This window comes from Callithrix jacchus, chromosome 15, assembly GCF_049354715.1.
Source record: "Callithrix jacchus isolate 240 chromosome 15, calJac240_pri, whole genome shotgun sequence".
NCBI classification, from domain to species: domain Eukaryota; kingdom Metazoa; phylum Chordata; class Mammalia; order Primates; family Cebidae; genus Callithrix; species Callithrix jacchus.
In genome coordinates this window covers 99,248,103-99,266,349 of record NC_133516.1, presented here as the reverse complement: position 1 = coordinate 99,266,349, position 18,247 = coordinate 99,248,103, and the positions used below count along the sequence as shown (strand labels likewise).

General features: G+C 36.9%; 1 protein-coding gene across 1 annotated transcript in view; it reads left to right on the top strand.

The window, feature by feature from the left end:
- Positions 1 to 18,247, top strand: part of IFT57 (intraflagellar transport 57) — a 60,287-nt gene that overhangs the window by 12,973 nt on the left and 29,067 nt on the right. The window contains exons 5-6 of the mRNA XM_008982526.6: positions 2,744 to 2,812; positions 17,413 to 17,535. Coding sequence (XP_008980774.5) covers positions 2,744 to 2,812; positions 17,413 to 17,535 — 192 coding nt within the window. The remainder of the gene's footprint in view (positions 1 to 2,743; positions 2,813 to 17,412; positions 17,536 to 18,247) is intronic.

The following is an 18,247-nucleotide window of genomic DNA, read 5'->3' as shown; positions in this document are numbered from 1 at the left end:
AAGTCCCAAGGCCCACAGTTAGCAAGCTGGAGACCCAGGAAAGCTGATGGTAGTTTCAGTTTGAGTCCAAAGGCCTGAGGACCAGGAGAGCTGAGCTGATAGTTTGTTTCAGTCCAGGTCAGAAAGCAAGAGAAGGCTAATGTTTTCAGTAATAATGAGGCAAAGACAACGAATTCTCTCTCAGCTTTTCTGTTCTGTTCAGGCTTTCAATGGATTGAATAAAGCCCATCCGCACTGAGGATGGCAATGTGCTTTACTCAGTCTACTGATTCCATTATTATCGCATCCAGAAGCACCCTCACAGACACACTCTGAATAACGTTTAACCAACACCAAGGAACCTCGTGGCTCAAATTGACATACAAAATTCACCACCAAAAGTCGACCCTTTGTCACCTTAGCTCTCATATACATCTTCTTAAACTATAGTCTTCAAATAAGGACCATACATAGCAAGGTCATAATTTCATCTGATGGAATGTAACTGTTCTGCATACAACAGTTATTGCTGTAATCCCTTCTCCAGAAAAGGAGAAAAAGTTCTTAAGTGATGTTTACTTCTCCCTGATATCACTTAAATATTATAATGTAACAGTAACAATACTTAAATACTATGATATAAAGTCAGTACATCTTAGGTTACATGATAATGGAGTAAGAGAGTAAAGAAAAGAAAAATACAAATACATTCATAACAATTAGGAAATATTCATGACAATCACTGCTCATTTCTGTAACTGGTCAGATGCTTGTAGTTAGTGTTTATAACTACCATCTTTCACTACCTATTCTGTGTTCCCTCAGCTGGTTATTACTCTTTACCTGGTGGGGTGACTCAAACCTTTATTCCTGAAGGGTCTGGGCCATTAATTAGACCTGCCTGGATTTGGTTGTTGTAGTTTTCTCTTTACTTTTAATCCCAGGGTATGGTAGTACCATGCCTTAAAGGATCCTCCTGTATTTAGAATACTCTTCCTTCCATTCTGGAGTAGTCCAATGTCCTGTTAATAGGATCAGTCATGCCAGTCAGTACAGTACTTACCTTCTTTGCTGTTGATTCAGAGAGGCCAGGTGGTAGTCTTAACTTCCCGTTCAATCAGATCGTTGTTGAAGAATCTCCTGGTTGAAGAATTCTTCCTTTTGGAACTAAGACCTCTAGGCCAGCAAAGCATAAGATGGGAACAGGAAGCAAGAATTTTGCTAGCGGGCTACTAGGGGTAATACCAAGTGGTTCCACTCCCATTTCCATCCCTTGATTCCTGGACCTGTAAATTCTGGCTGTGGGGGAAACAGCGCCATATAGTGGTTGCTGACTAATTCTAGTACCCGCCGTTAAAGCTTTTTACTTACTAGTGTTAAGTCCAGTGTAGTCCAACAAATATCTATTGATTGCCTATGTAAACAGCACTGATCAAGTTATTGTAAAAGCATTACAAACTCGTCTCTTCTCCCATGAGCACTGAATCATTGGCATTTCAATCATTTACTCTGGTTGTTAGGTAGACTCTTACTAGTGCAAACACAGACTAGACCAAGCCATTTGTCAAAAGCGTATACCTTTGATCACTTTTGTCTGAACTTCTGCCCTACTACCCCATTCTAAAAAAAGTAAATGTCATTTGAGTATATGGAATCTACATTTGTATTGTTTCCTATTTAACTAAAATCTTTCTGGTTCTCCAAGGTTTAGCATAGTTCTCACGCCTTACCTTAGCTGCTCCAACTCCATAGTTTCTGAGGAGATATGGGATAGAGCCTTAGAATTTCCATTCTAAGGAGTACCTCTCAGAACCGCACTTGGAGAACCCAGTATCATATATTTTCAAATTGTTGAGGATAAGGATTATCTTTGAAATCTACAGCTTTGTACAATTCTATATACGGCAGTGTTCACCAACTGACATTTTCTTGTTTCTTTATAAGTTGATGACTTGAGGACCAAGTTCCATTGGCTTCATTACCATGTCCTTAAGGTTGAAATATCCTTGTTAAATTTATGTCACTATGTCACTTGTCACCACAGACATTATGAAGAAAAGGAGAGCTCATGTTTTCTCCTACATGCTCATAGAACCTGCTCAGACTCCTTATTTACTGCATATTGGAGAGAGGGTTGCTTCTCAAAGGATCACTTTCTACCCCCCGCCATCTACATCCAATTGATCTGCGGATTGGGATTAGCTTGGCATCCACGTAAACTATCCTTTTTAATAGATTTAAGTACCATGGGCCAACCAGCACTGCTAACCATGATTTTATCAAGCTTGAACATAGCGCAGTTGAGATGTCGAAAATATTTATCAATGTGATTGGTCCCTGGAGCAAGTGAGAATATTCTGTGTCTGTCTACCTCTCATTTTTGTCCATTTCAGTCATATTGCTCAAAAATATCCATTAACTCCTGTTTATGCCAAATATGCCAGCCACTTGGGTTTGTTTCCTGCCCTGCTTTTATATTTATCTGTAGTTCTCCAGTAGTGGCTCTGTTCTGTTCCCTCCCCGCAGTTTTTTTCCTTTCTTTAATGACTGCAAAAATGGTCCTAAATAAGTAGTAGTACCATCAAAACCTCAAAAAACACTTGAACTGTTAATAATATTGTGCCCTCCTTTATGACATGTTCACTAGGTTTTAAATATCCTATCAAGCTTAGTACAGCTTATTACAGCATGTAGGTGAAAACTGGAAATAGATTTTTAGTTATAATTTTTAATAATTTTTTTATAATTTGTTTCTATTTCTAAGGAAGAAGAGACAGATAATGAAGAAAACTTTATTGATCTCAATGTTTTGAAGGCCCAGAGGTATCACTTGGTAAGTTTCATCAGATACATGCCGGACCAACTAGCAACTAATGTACATGATCTGCTGGAAATTTAAATGAGTAGAAACCATTGTTGGCCATTGCTTTGTATGCTGTTTGTAAAGTAGCTCTCAAAATTGCTTTCCTATATATAAAATGTTGTAATTATAGCCAATATAAAAATCCAGAGGAGAGAGTGAGGCAGCCTCCTGTCTATACCATGGAAAATTGACACAGTGCTACTTATGCAGACTAAAAATAATTTGGCTGGTAGCATTTTTTTATTATGAAGAGACATCAAATATTCTATTTCAAGTTATTTACATTTTAATGGGCCAAGATTTAATGATCTTGATTATAGGAAAATATTTAAATTATAGTTCTTTAAATAAAATGGATTGACTGGTAGTTATATGGATAAGTAATTAGACATTGCTTTAAGTCTGTTTCAAGTATGAAATGTGGTCTCTAAAAGTACATATTCAGTGAGATATTTCAGATATTTGGTATCTTTACACTTGCCATGTATATAATATATATGTTATATGTTATATATTAATAAGGGATGTATACCTATTGCAGCCTCAAATAGTACATATGGGAAATAATACTGTTTTAGTCTTTTATTTAATTTTTCTTGCGTGAATCTCAAAACAAATTTGAATCTAGTTTTAGTTTCGTATCATGAGGACTTCCTTGACTACTCCCCGGGCTGATCTTTGTATTCATGATGCTAATGAGGATTAGTAATACTAAGGCAGTATGGATGACAACTAGTTATTATTAATGATGCATATGTGTGTGTGTGTGTGTTTTCTGCTCAACTTGAGATATAACGTTGTAGTCAACTTGCCTGAGTGTGTGACTTGACTGTAATGTTGACTAGGATTTCACACTTGGGCAAGTTTCCAAACTTCTTGTGCCTCATCTTTTCAAACTGTAAATGAGATAAAAATATGACCTCTGCCATAGGGTTTTTGAAAATTAAAAGAGTTACTGCATGTAAAGCACCGTAATAGTATCTGTCACATAGAAAGTACTCAGTATTGGCAAAAACCAAGACCACATCGTTTTTCCATATTCCCTCTTCTGAAATCTGATCTGTAAGCTCCTCGATAACAGAGATAACTATCCTTTTTAATATCCCCCATAGTGTAACACCGAAGGTACTGAATAAATACCTCTTAAATGAATGAAGGTATCTTTTAAGGATCAATTGAAAATTATATCAGAATAATATGTTAACATTTAAATCTTAACTCTAGTTATATCAATACTGTACATTTGCAGATCATTCTGTGGATTTCAAGTACTTTAAAACACATTTCTTCACTGACCTTGTAAAGTATTTGGGTAGATGTTATCTCCGTTTTACAAATATAAACACTGAAATTTATAACCTTGGGACAGTTTAATTTTTAAGAGGCTTATAAATCAAAGTACCCGAATTTAAACTGCTTCTCCAAACTCCAAGTCTATGACTTTTTCCTCTTTACCTCATAGCAAGAGTTGAACAAGGTGTAGATATGTTTTGATTCCTGCCTTTAGCAAGTACAGTGTAATGTTGGTGTTTATGTAATGTGTGTGTTGAAGATGATGATGACAAGGTGCTCCTCAAGTGTGAGAAGAAAAATAAAATAGAGATACACATAGTTATTCTTGGAAAGAAACTGTTGTTTGTGTTATTCATTCTTATACTGGTGGTGTAAACAGAGAACTGTGAAGACCACCTGGGATTCCTTCTGGACAAACTAATTTGAGTACTGAGAAGGAGCAAAGTAATGTAATGTGCTTCTGCCACTGTGCCAATTCCTTATCGGTCCTGATTTCAATTTTTCATTGCAAACTACATGAGGAAGGGTTTTTTTCTCCAAATGGTGCTTTTGTAAATTACCCAAATATTAGATTCTTTGGACAAAAATTATATAACATGTAACCTTTAGAGCTAAGACTATGTGTAGTCATATTTCCACAAGAGGAAGAAGCATGAACACCAGGTGTTTGTGGATGGTCAACCATGGAGTACTAATGAGGCAGAAAACCCTTTCATATTTTTAAAAACCTGGCAAACTCATGATATTGCCCACTAAAGCCATCTGCCTGAGACAGCTGTGTCTGACTACAGCTTATGAAGGTTCGGGCTGCTCTTTCCCCAAGACAAAATTGCTATATAGGTTAGTATCATAGCTTTAAGATTTTATGTCTCGTGCAGCAGGTGGACTTCACAATGCAGAGGAAATATTATTTTAGGAAAGTTGAGCATGATGAATTCTTCACTAGAACAATAGGCACTGTCAAGGAAAGCGACTTTCTAAATGTGTATGCGGCTGTGCAAGCCCAGCAGTGTATGGATTACAGCAACCCCTCCCTGTCTGTGGTTTTCAAACAGGAAGATGTTTCTTCAGCCATTCTCTATCGTCTCTCCCTACTTTTTACTTTTCCTCACAGACCCCGGTATTGCATCATGCTGTGTTAATCACTGATTTACTTTTCTGTCACGACCTCTAGCATGCAAACTCCTTTAGAGTAAGAGCTGTTTCACTGCTTTTTTCACCTGTGCCTTGTGTATAGAAGTTGCTCAATAATCAACACATAGTATGAATACATGACTGAATGTGTGCCATTTTTGTCCTTATAGTTTTATGGGCTATTTCCATAGAGAAAAGAAGTTACCAACAGTAATTATATCCTCTTCTGTGTACCATGTGGGATAGTCCAGGGAGAAATCCACCTGTATTCCTTCCTTTCATTAAATAAAGTCAAGTTTAGACCCTGAAAAGTGTGCTCTTTAAGTATCATAATAATTCCAAGCTTTGAGCCTCCACAGGCATACTCCTGAGATTTGCAGTAACATGAAGTGAGAATGCAAATGAAAAGACATGTCATAAGCAGGTTTGTGTTCTCTGGATGCAAACACCGAGACAGTTTAGAGTGCAAAGTGTTTACTAGAAATAGACACATGTGAAAGGAAGGGAGAAGAAAGCAGGACTGGGCACAGGGAGAAGACATGCTGCCATACAGGCCGGACAAAGATTGGCCAACCTGGTAGAGCCAAGTTGTGCCTGCTTAGCTCACCCCCTGGAGGCCGGTTGCCCTGGGAAGGGCATACTCCCAGGTGAGATGGCTGTCTGCTGGCCATATCCCCTGCAGCTCGGCAGCAAGATCTTCCTTGAAAGAGGACCTGGCAACTCATCTTCCTAACTACCGCAACATAGTTGAAGCCTGTAGCTGCTGACTTGAAGAATTTGTAAATAGATAACATCTGCCCATTGACTAAACTTTAAATGCCTGCCTAAGTGGATCATGACACAGCAGTAGTTCATGAACACTGAAAAAGATATGTTCCTCCTACTGATGAAGAATGCTTATAACAATCACATTGGTTTGTTTTGGAAGCAGTTGCTTTTCATAACATTTATCTGAGGTTTAAAAAATGTGAAGTCATTCTTACTGTGTGATTTTTTTCCCCTCTAATTCCCTTACCCCAATTAAGATTTTGCCAACAACTGCAATTAGTGAGGCATTGCTTCATCTTCAACAATTTCACTTATAATTTAATTACTTGGGTTTTGAAATAGCTTTTCTGAGAAGGAAAGCATTATGAACAGATGTTAGACTTCAAGGCTAGTCCACAGAGTTCCACATTCTTTATGTACCTCTCATTCCTGAGTTTTCTTGAAATCTGAAATTTAGCCAAAGCTACCCTAAGAGTGGCCATGAGAAAGGGCACTGGTGTAGAACTAATGTTCTGACAGGTGGGAGGGGCCTGTGATGTAAAGGAGTATAGTAGAATATTCCAGAGCTGTAGGGAGTGGGAGCAGGAAAGGAAGACTCTGGTGATGAGGTGGTAGCAAGGCGTGCTGGTAATTTTCATTTCTAACTTGCATATGTCAATTGGGCACTGCTTGCGTGTTCACAGTGGCTATGCTGTAATTACGAGTTGTCTTTGTGTCTCCCTTCACCATTGTGAAACTCACCAGAATCACGGAAACAGCATTCTGGCAGCATAATGCAGATATGTCATTCACCTCCCCCAGTGAAAAAAAGAGGAGAGGGAGCTGTGCACTCTCTGAATTCTATTTTTAAATGCCCATCACTTCATTTCAAAACATTTTTTCAAACATGCCATAGATACTATTCTTCCTTGAGATGCTAAATTTGAGGTTTTGGAAACCAAATCCTGAGTTACACAGTGTAAAACTAAGTATCTCAAAAAGGTTTAAACACAGTTGGTTTTTAATTACTTAGCAAGAAATTCATTGTACCGAGTAAGAATGAAATACTTCAGCTTAAAAGGAAAAAGCTGAAAGGAATATGGGCTTGGAGCAAAAGAGTCATTTCAGTTTTAGTTTAGAGTTTCATCTGGGCAACACTGCAGTGTTGAAATCAAAGAGAGGAAGAAGATGGATCGTTTTTGGTTAAAAGCTTAAATATTTTTTTCATTTTACGTATATTTTAACATGTTTCTTCTAGATAAAATATCCTTTCTGATTAATATAAGAGAAAAAAACGGTTCTATGTATAGCTTACCCTATCAGTTGCCATTAATTTTTCACTCTTGCTTAAGGAGAATATTTTTCTTCTGCTTTCCTATAACAGTTGTATGTTAGGCCTCCTGTCTATGAGAGAAGTCTACAGTTGGTATTTCACAGGAGAAATTAAAATGCCACAAGTTAGAGTGTGATGGAAGAGATTATGACTGAGTAACTGCTTTTATTTCTCTGGTAACTAACCCTTACCACCCCCATCAGTTTTACATCTGGAGGTGAATAGGAAATGTGGGCTAGAGAAAAAAGCTCCGCTTCTCCCTGCTCAGCAGAGGTTCAAATGGCATTTCTTGCTGGGTGTAAAAGACAGAGTTTTGCTTGATCTTCAGTGTAGCTTTTCAGGCCACATTTGAAATTAGATCCTTATTTTCTTACTGGTTTCATCGTGGGCCTAGCAAAAAGTAGGAAGCAAGGACTTTTCAAGGTCCCTTCCAGATCTGAGTCCGTACCTTCAACATAGATTCTATGGCAGAAATAGCAGCTGTGTATGAATTCCTGTGTGTCACTCATCACATGACCTTGGCAAGTTCATTCACCTCTGTGACTCTGCTTTCTTATCTGGCAATGGGGCACAAATAATTCTACCCAGTCTTGTTTTGAGATTATTATAACCTAACTCGTGGACAATACCTGACATTGTGCTGGCATAGAGTATGCGCTTTGTGCATTTCTTATTTTGTATCATTTTTTTTACCTTTCCTAGAAACTGGAATTAGTTCCCAACATTCTTATGTGCCATAGAAGAGTAGAAAAAGCCCCAATCCCTCAGTACAAATAAGTCCCTAGATTGTCATGAGTATTTTTGAGTAAGAAGCTTACATAGGAGATAAGTTATCAAGAAGCTGGCATTTCTATGTAAATTGGGAAGCCGCGGTGATGTCATGGCTTTATTTTTATAATCTGTCACATGGATTATTATTGAAGGCCTACTAGACCAAATTTGCTGTTATACAAGGTCTCCTCTACAGAAATGACTCAGGGAGATCTGATGAAAAGTTTTATATATGTGTGTATATTTTAGATATTATTTGAGACCTATCATTCTATAAACACCTGTTTATAGAGGGATATATTTCCCATCCCTCAACACTAGTAGCAGCTATTTATTATATAATTCAATATATTAAATGGGTACCAGGATGTATGCATTTTTTCAGTCTTCTATAACTCTTTTGTAAACGCACCCATCTCAAACCTTTCATCACCGCTTACCCCTCACCCCTGGCAGTGTTAGTGCTTTGAATATATATCTGATTCATTCTCACCCAGGCCATCTAGGAAGTCATTAAGACCCATGGATGTTGCCTTCGACACGTCTCCCATATCCTATCCATCCCTTCAGCTGTCTTTCAAGGCCATTTCACCCTAACTTCTCTGTCTGAGTTACTGAAACATGACTATTAGAGGTCGTTCTGAGTTCAATAATGTGTTCTGGCTTTCATTGCCTACAGGTCCATTTATATAGAGTATAGAGCAATAAAATTTTGATCTGGCTTTCAAGGCCCTTAGCAATTTGACTACTGTCTACACAGCTAACCTCATTTTCTTCTACAAACCTTTATTCCAGTTAAATGGGTGCCCTCATAGACTTTCAAACACCTTGTGAGCATATCTGCTCCCATCCAATCCTTCTCATTCCTATTGTCTCTTTTCTAAAATACCTTCCCACTGTGTCTCTACCTGACTCGGTAGTTCAAGGTTCAGCTCAAATTCTTGCTCCTCAGTGACACTTCCCTTATCACCTTGCCCTATTTAATCCCACAGCTAAACCAAAAATCTACCGCCCGTAAATCCTGATAAAACATAACTAGCATATTTTGTTCATGAGGATGATTGTTTTAGTCATTATCCCTGGACCATGACAGTATGTGGGACATAGTGGATACTAAATAAATATTTGTTGGATAAATATTAATATATGTAGTAATTATACTTTGCCTATAATTTCTTGGCTTCTTTTCTGGCTTGGAGGTCAAAATTCATATTCCTTTCCCTGGATTTTAAGTTCTTTCACAATGCACTTAACTCTATTCCTCCCCAGTGTTAACCTTGTTAAGCCCCCAGATTCTTTTCTCATTTTGATCTTCACAAGTTATATTCATTCCTATTTCAGTATTGTGGCTTACGCTGTTTTCCTCACTGTAAATACTGGGCTTGTCTCTTTTCTGCCTATCTGTGTCCCATACATTTTTGTAAGGCTGAACTTAAATCCCATTATCGTATTAAAGCAGACTTGTCTTTCTCATTCGGATTCCTATAGCATGCCACCTGTACCAGTTAGTTTTTGGAAGTTAATCAGATTTTATTTTTACCCGCTTATTGAAAAAACTTTATTCCTTTTTAAAGTGGAATATGTTCCTTGTGTTTAAAAGCATGAAGGAATATAAATAAAAAAGTGAAAATTTCCTAAATATCAGCATGCAGATATAAACATTGTACCCCTTTATTCATAATTAGCCCAAAGTTATTTAAGATGTGAAGATTTGGAAGTGGTATCTGAATGAAAGGTATGTGGACATTTTTTATGTAACACTGATGCAATGTTTTATAAATCTGAAAATATACACAGAAATAGATGAATGAAGTAGTATACAATCGGCAAGATAATACACACGTGGTCGTGTTAGTATAGGAAGCAATTCAAATCAGGGAGGAAAACAACTATTCAATTAAATGGTGAAGAGATCACAGGCTAACCCATTTGTAGAAAAAGCTGGATTCCTCCCTCGTATATTACACCCAAATCAACTCCACATGGATCACAATAAAAAATAATAAGACACAAAAATAAAAACACAAGGCCAGGCATGGTGACTCACCGCCTTTAGTCCCAGCAATTTGGGAGGCCGAGGCAGGTGGATCACTTGAGGCCAGAAGTTGGAGACTAGCTTGGCCAACATGGTGAAATCCCCATCTCTACTAAACATACAAGAATCAGCCAGGCATGGTGGTGCACACCTGTAATCCCAGCTACTCGGGAGGTTGAGGCAGCAGAATCTCTCGAACTCTGGAGGCAGAGGCTGCAGTGAGTCAAGATTGTGCCACGGAAACCCGGCCTGGGCGACAGATCAAGATCCTGTCTCAAAACAAAATAAAACAAAAAACCACAACACACACACACACAACAAACATGAGTGTCAAGTGTTATTGTTTGTAGTAGGCATAATTGAGCATGACGAGAAAATCAAAACCAGACAAGACAAATCTAAATGCATAAAAATTAAAACTTTATATAGTGGGAAAGCAGAGTGGGCAAGACTATGGAGTTAAAATACAAGTGATGAACTGGAGAAACGTAATTATAGCCTATATGACTAAGGGTTGATACACATATGGTAAGATGTTCTAGAGCTTGTGCGCTAGAGTAACACTGCCTGCCCTACCACTCGCTGTATATGACATTGAAAAAGTCACCTAAATAATCTTTATTCTGTGCCTCAGTTTCCTCACTTTAAAAGATGGGAATAGGACTCCCTGTTTCATGGTGTTATTATGGGACATTTAACCCATTTGTAAAAGCATCTAGTACCGCATTTGGCATATAATAATAATGATAACAACTGCTAGAGCATACCAGGGATTAATATGTACTATACACCGCAAAAGCCTTTTAAACACATCGTCCCATTTAATTCTCACAGCAACCTTTCCAATGAGGAAGGTGCTGTTGTTATTCTCGTTTTACAGATAGGTACTCTGAGATTTGTAACTTGACCAACAGCTAGTAAGTCATGGAGGTGGGATTTGAGCAAAGATGTGATTCCAGACCCATCCTCTTAATATTTATGCCATAATTTTGTGATTTTTTTTTTTTTTTTTTTTTTTGAGACAGAGTTTCGCTCCTGTTACCCAGGCTGGAGTGCAATGGCGCCATCTCGGCTCACCGCAACCTCCACCTCCTGGGTTCAGGCAATTCTCCTGCCTCAGCCTCCTGAGTAGCTGGGATTACAGGCACGTGCCACTGTGCCCAGCTAATTTTTTGTATTTTTAGTAGAGACAGGGTCTCACCATGTTGACCAGGATGGTCTCGATCTCTTGACCTCGTGATCCACTTCCCGGCCTCCCGTGATCCCGGCCTCCCAAAGTGCTGGGATTACAGGCGTGAGCCACCGCGCCCGGCTTTTGTGACTCTTACGACAACTTGATTCCCTTTTCCTTGAGTCGTGGGAGTATTTAATGTTGACTTTTAATTGGACTTTCAACACCCTCTGGGTAGGTATATGAATTGAGCTCCTTAAATGAATCTGGACACTAATATATCCATGAGGTTGCCATCTTATACATATTTTTACAAAACATAGTCTTTCTTTGATGCTTGACCAAAGATTATTGGAACAGGATTCTGGGTAGGCTTTTAATGCTGTCTGTTTGATTCTTGAGCCGACTTCCATGGTGTGCCCCGCGGGTTGAGCCCAAAGTTACTTTATGGTATAGTGTATGCAGTTACTTTCAATTCTTCCTTCGGCAGTCAGGATCAGTTCCCATCTCATCAGCTTCTCCTTTTACACAGAACCAATTATTACTCCCATTAACTCGCCTCAGACTCTTCCTAGTAGTCTACAAACTCTGCAGGCAGCGATGAAATCCTTTTATCTTTCCACACCAAGCACAGTGCCTGAATTCTTACCTTGAATGTTGTAGTTTAACAAATGGCTTATTCATTTAATTAATTAATTATAAGTGAGACTTCTAGATAGCTTGTGTCTTATAAGCTTCTAATTCTTTCTTCTGCAGTAACTGGAAAATGAAATTTCTCAAAAGCAATGCTTTGTCTTAGTTAACGTGTTAGAGAGGGACTTTGTCATGATGATGTAAATGAAACAGCAGTTGATTTCTCTTTTACGAATGACCCTACATAAAGTACCGTTTGTTAAATGGAAAAACAACTGGGAAGAAAAGTTTTCTCAACGTATTATAAGCAAGGCACAGTATAGTTTTAAAATGATTTATACTTTATATGTAGGGCTTGCTCAGTTAATGTATCCAGTTATTAGGCATTAAGAAATGTTGAGTGAGGAATGAGACTATGAAATAGATACGTCAACATGGATGTAGAGAGAAACTGTACAGTTTGAATAAGTTAATGCTACTCTGCCAAACCTAATGTTCTCTTTTGGCCCTTTATTCATTTAGTAACTGGGCCATTTCCCCTAGTATATTAATTACGGTCTACAAGTGAGTGAGAATTTTAAGCTCCTACATTAAATCATTTTAGGACATTGGTAGTAGGAGTTAGCAAGTCATTGCTTAAGGTAACCAAATAATAAGCCAGTAAGGGTAAATGCAACTTACTAAAGGGCCAAACATAGAAACAAATAGCTTATGCGCTAGAATATCTTCATGCAGTGTTTCATCTTTATGTACCCTACTAACACAGATTCTAGGTCTGGTTCAAGCGGCCCGTGCAAACGCATCTGCCTTTATGAACATGTCCCTCCTTCAGTAAAACATTTTGAATATGTTATTCACAACATGAACAATCCTATATCCAGGCCTTAAGAAAGTGGGAGTATGGATGGGTGTCCCCCCTTGTCTTGTTTGGTGATTCTGGACTTCAGTCTTGTACAGAGGGAAAGAAAGAGGGGGTGGAAATGAGGGGATGGGGTTTGAGAGCACTGGCTTTGGGATTTAATCAACAGCATATAGCTTCAGTTCGCCCAACTGGTACTCCATAAATCAAACTTAGTTATTTTTTAATTTTTTAATCTTTAGTCATTATGAATACATAGTACATACTTATTGGATGTATGTGATATTTTGATACAAGGTATACAATGTATAATGATCAGATCAGGGTAATTGGAATATCAGTCACCTCAAGAATTTATCATTTCTTTGTGCGAGGAACATTCTCATTCCACATTTAGGTATTTTGGAATATGCAATGCATTATCCTTAATTATAGTTGCCCTGTTGTGCTACTGAACACTAGGTCTTATTTTTTTCTATAAAACTAATGCAGTTTTAAATAACTATATTTTCATACCCACTAACCATTCCCTGTTTATCCCTCCCCCCCTCTACCATTCTCAATCTTTGGTAAGCATCTCTCTCTCTCTACCCCCATGAAATCTACTTGTTTTTTTAGGTCCCACATATGAGTGAGAACACGTGATGTTTGTCTTAGTGTTCCTGGCATATTTCATTTAACATAATGGCCTTCGATGCCATCCATGTTGCTACAAATGATGGGATTTCATTCTTTTTCTGGCTAAATAATATTCCATTGTGTATATATACCATATTTTCCTGGTCCATTCATCCCTTGATCAACACTCAGGTTGATTCCATATCTTGGCTATTGTGAGTAGTGCTGCAGTAGACATGGGAATGCAGATTTCTCTTCAACATACTGATTTCCTTTCTTTCGGGTATGTGCCCATTAGCAGCATTGCTAGAGTATATGATGGTTATATTTTTAGTTTTTTGAGACACCTCCATAGTGTTCTCCATAGTGGCTGTACTAATTTACTTTCTCACCAACAGTATACAAGTATACCCCTCTCTCTGCATCCTTTCCAGCATTTGTTATTGTCTGTCTTTTTGATAAAAACCATTTTAACTGAGGTAAGATGGTATCTGGTGGTTTTGATTTGTATTTCTCTGGTGATTAGTGATGCTGTTCTTTTTTTTAAATAACTGTTGGCCATTTGTATGACTTGTTTTGAGAAATGCCTATTTAGGTCTTTTGCCTGTGTTTTAATTGGATTATTTGAGTTTTTTTTTCCTACTGAGTTGTTTGAGCTCCTTATATATTCTGATTGTTAATCCTGTTTCAGATGGGTAGTTTGCAAATGTTTTCTCCCATTCTGTGGGTTGCCTCTTCATTATGTTGATTGTTTTCTTTGCTGTTCAGAAGTTTTTTAGCTTGACGTGATCCCATTTGTCCATTTTTGCTTTGGTTGCCTGTGCTTTTGAGGTCTTCCTTAAGAAATCTTTGCCCAGACCAATGTTTGGAGTGTTTTCCCAACATTTTCTTTCAGTAGTTTTATAGTTTCATGTCTTAGATTTAAGTGTTTAATCCATATTGATTTGATTTTTGTGTATGGTGAGAGATAGGCATCTAGTTTCATTCTTCTACATGTGAATATCCAGTTTTCCCAGCACCATTTATTGAAGAGACTGACCTTTCCACAATGTGTGTTCTTGGTATTTTTGTTAGAAATGAGTTGTCTATAAATGCATAGATTTAAATCTGGATTCTCTATTCTTTTCCATTGGTCTTTGCATCTGTTTTTATGCCAGAACCATGCTGTTTTACTTACTGTAGTTTTGTAGTATAATTTGAATCAGGTAATGAGATGATTCCAGCTTTGTTCTTTTTGCTCAGGATTGCTTTGGCTATTCTGGGTCTTTTGTAGTTCCTTGTAAATTTTAGATTTTTTTTTTTATTTCTGTGAAGAATGTCATTAGTATTTTTATAGGGATTGCACTGAAACTGTAAATTGCTTTGGGTAGTATGGATGTTTTAATAATATTTATTTTTTCAGTCCATGAACTTGAAATATCATTCCCTTTTCTGTGTCCTCTTCAATTCTTTTGTCAGTGTTTTTGTAGTTTCATTCTAAAGATTATTCACTCCTTTGGTTAGGTTTATTTCTAGGTATTTTATTTTAGCTATCGTGGATGGGATTACTTTTTTGGTTTCTTCTTCAAATTGTTCACTGTTGGCATATAGAAATGATACTGATTTTTATATATTGATTTTTTACTCTGTAACTTTACTGAATTTATCATTTAATGTGATATCTGCATTCTATTAAGAATCAATCAAAACTGCTGCTGAGAGGACATGCTCTCTTGTTTCAGCCTGGTTTTGCAGGATTGGGATATGGGGGCCCATTACCCTGGCAGGAGTAACCCTGTGTGTACACCCACACACACGCCCTGAGATCAGGACTCACATACCATTAGTAAGGCATATGTCCTCCCTACCCCAGACCCTACTGGTCTGGCCTGTGTGGTATAGAAAATGAGAGAATTAGGTTTGTAGAGCCTAAGACAGGTACCCAGATGTGCCAGTGAGTGTGCATATACCTAATTCTTCTGAACATATGCATCTTATTGGTGCCAGTGTGGGTTTACATGGCAGAGAACCTTCCCTATTGCTTTAAGTTTCGACACAGAGACCCACTGTCTCTTTTCCTGCCATCATACACATTCTCATATAACTTCACACATGTACTTTGTGAATGCCATACCTCCGTTTGCAGCTATTATATTCTTGTGCTACCCAAGAGCCAATTTATATAGAGCATTAAATACTCAAAATAATATGTTTCCATATTTAAATGTTTAAAGTAGAATCTTGAGCTTATTTTTAACCTAGACTTTTTTCGCATTTTACTGAATGTTTGTTTTTTATACTTCTGGTTTTCTAAATGCAATGTAACTGAATACATTCAGACCATATATTATAAAGTGTAAAACATGTATTAGTTATCCGTTATCAAATGATGAAGGTAGAAATATATAGTCCCCTGAATTTCTGAACACAAAGCAGTATGGGCTTTAAGGCTCTAAGTCTAAACAGGACTTGCTGTTACGAGCTAGGAGGTAGGAGAGGCTTTCTTATGTTAGCAATGTCCCAGAGTCTTAGCTGGGAGTGAGTTCAAAGCCTCTAAAGACCTCAGGCTCCCACAAAAATACAAACCCTAATGTAAGGTTAATCTTCTGATTAGTGTTACATCTAATTGGAAAGACTAATACAATGAACTTTGATTTAAGAAATATGATTTTTGTGACATAAATTTATATTGGGAATGTAATTTCATCATGAGGTTGTTCACATAGTTTTTATTTTTAAATTTTGTATTATGGAATGTTTTAAACATATGCAAAATTAGAATAAGATAATGAATATGCCACATTACCCACTTTCAACAGTTATTAACATTTTGTCAATCGTGTTTTATTTAAAGCTGCCTCCCTTTTTTCTTTGTCCCATAATATTTTAAAGTAAAATTCAGACATCTTGTCAATTCATCTGTAAATATTTTAGCATTTATTTCTAACTTATAAGTCCTTTTTAAACAAAATCACCGTGCCATGTCATACCTATAAAATTAGTAATTTCATAATATCATCCAGTATTCTCCCATATTAAAATTTCTCTGATTATCTCAAAAATATCTTTTTATAGATTATTCAAATTAGAATTCATATATAAGGTTTATACCATGTGTTTGCCTGTTTATATCTCTTGGGTCTGTTTTTCTCTATATAAATATTAATATTTTAGTTTTTCTTTAGATTTACTTATAATTTACTAAAGGAGTTGAAAGGGAAAAACTGGTACCAAAATTACTGCCTTAGATGTTATCTTTAAATCATTAATCTGTACATTCTTTATATTTTCAGATACATACATAATGCTGAAATGTGAAGGGCTGGGAAAAAGAGAAAATAGTGGACTTTTTGTGTGTGTGTGTGAATTTGAAAACAACCGTGATTGATTTTTATTATTCCAATGCAAAAATCAAATGCAGAAATTTGGCATCCACCCTATTTGAGTTCAAGTGTGTCTATGTTAAATCACACTTTAAGCTATATTATAATTTGATCCAACAAATTATCACTTCAATTATGAATACAAATTTTGTAAATAGTGAGTCTTTGCTTCTAGAATTTTTAAAATCTTTTCTCTTGTGTATTTGGGGTTTCTCTTTCAGCATAATAAATTTAGGTGTTTTCTTGACAAACATGAGTGACTTTTCTTACCAAATATCTTTCCTATTGTTACCAGTTAACACACCTAAAATGGCTGGTTGGTCCATTTGATGGTATTCCTGTTGAGTTCAATTTGATGTCTCAGAAACATTTTTCCTTGTAAAAATAGTTGAATCACATATTTGCTTCTTTTTTAATACATCTTCTGCTGTTCTACCAGGTTGGTGCATTATTTTCTTTCAACATTGTAGGAAGACAAAAAAGAATTTCTTCTTCCACTATAATTTTAACACTACCGATTCTTGATTTAAATTGTGCAATACTGCTAAAATGCCTCAAATTTTTACCATTTCTTTTTATAAACTCTCAATCTTGTGATATCTTTCCTTTCTTAGGATATGAACAAGACTGCCAAACAAGAAGATATTTTGGAATCCACAACAGATGCTGCAGAGTGGAGCCTAGAAGTGGAACGTGTACTACCGCAACTGAAAGTCACGATTAGAACTGACAATAAGGTATCAAGGAGGGAACACATTTTCTTCAAAAAAATATTATAAGGCAACTTCAGGGTTAGGAGTACTCCCAGTTATAAAAATTATTAAAGAAGGGCAGTAGGATTCAGTTTTCAGCATTTTGTCTTAATAGGGATTTAACAAATTGTTGAATAACTAAATAATGTAATGTGGTCCAAAAAGCAAAGCAAAGATCTTCAAAAGAGTGATTTGGAAGACATCATGTTTGCCTGGTGTTGAGGGGTATTTTCTCAGAAGATTTTCTGGGGAATCATATTATGTTTAGATGAATAGGAATTCCATGACCATACCAACTGATTAGAGTTATAAGATGGTTTAGAACTCCGCTGGATGGCAAAATGGAAAGCAGCCTGGAAGTGATCTTAGAGAATCTATTCACTACATGTGATTAAAAATAAAATGTTAAGAACATAATCAAGAAGTCATATTTAATAAGATTTAGGGATTAGACCAGATTAATTCACCCATTGCATGAAGTTTCTGCTTCCTTTCTAGTTACAATTTTATAAATACTGTTGTATTCGTTTGTTTTTGTACTGCTGTGAAGAACTGCCCAAGACTGGGTAATTTATGAAGGAAAGGTATAATTGACTCACAGTTCAGCATGGCTGGGAAAGCCTTAGGAAACTTACAGTCATGGCAAAGGCCAAGGGGAAGCAAGGCATCTTCTTCACAAGGCCACAGGAAGAAGAAA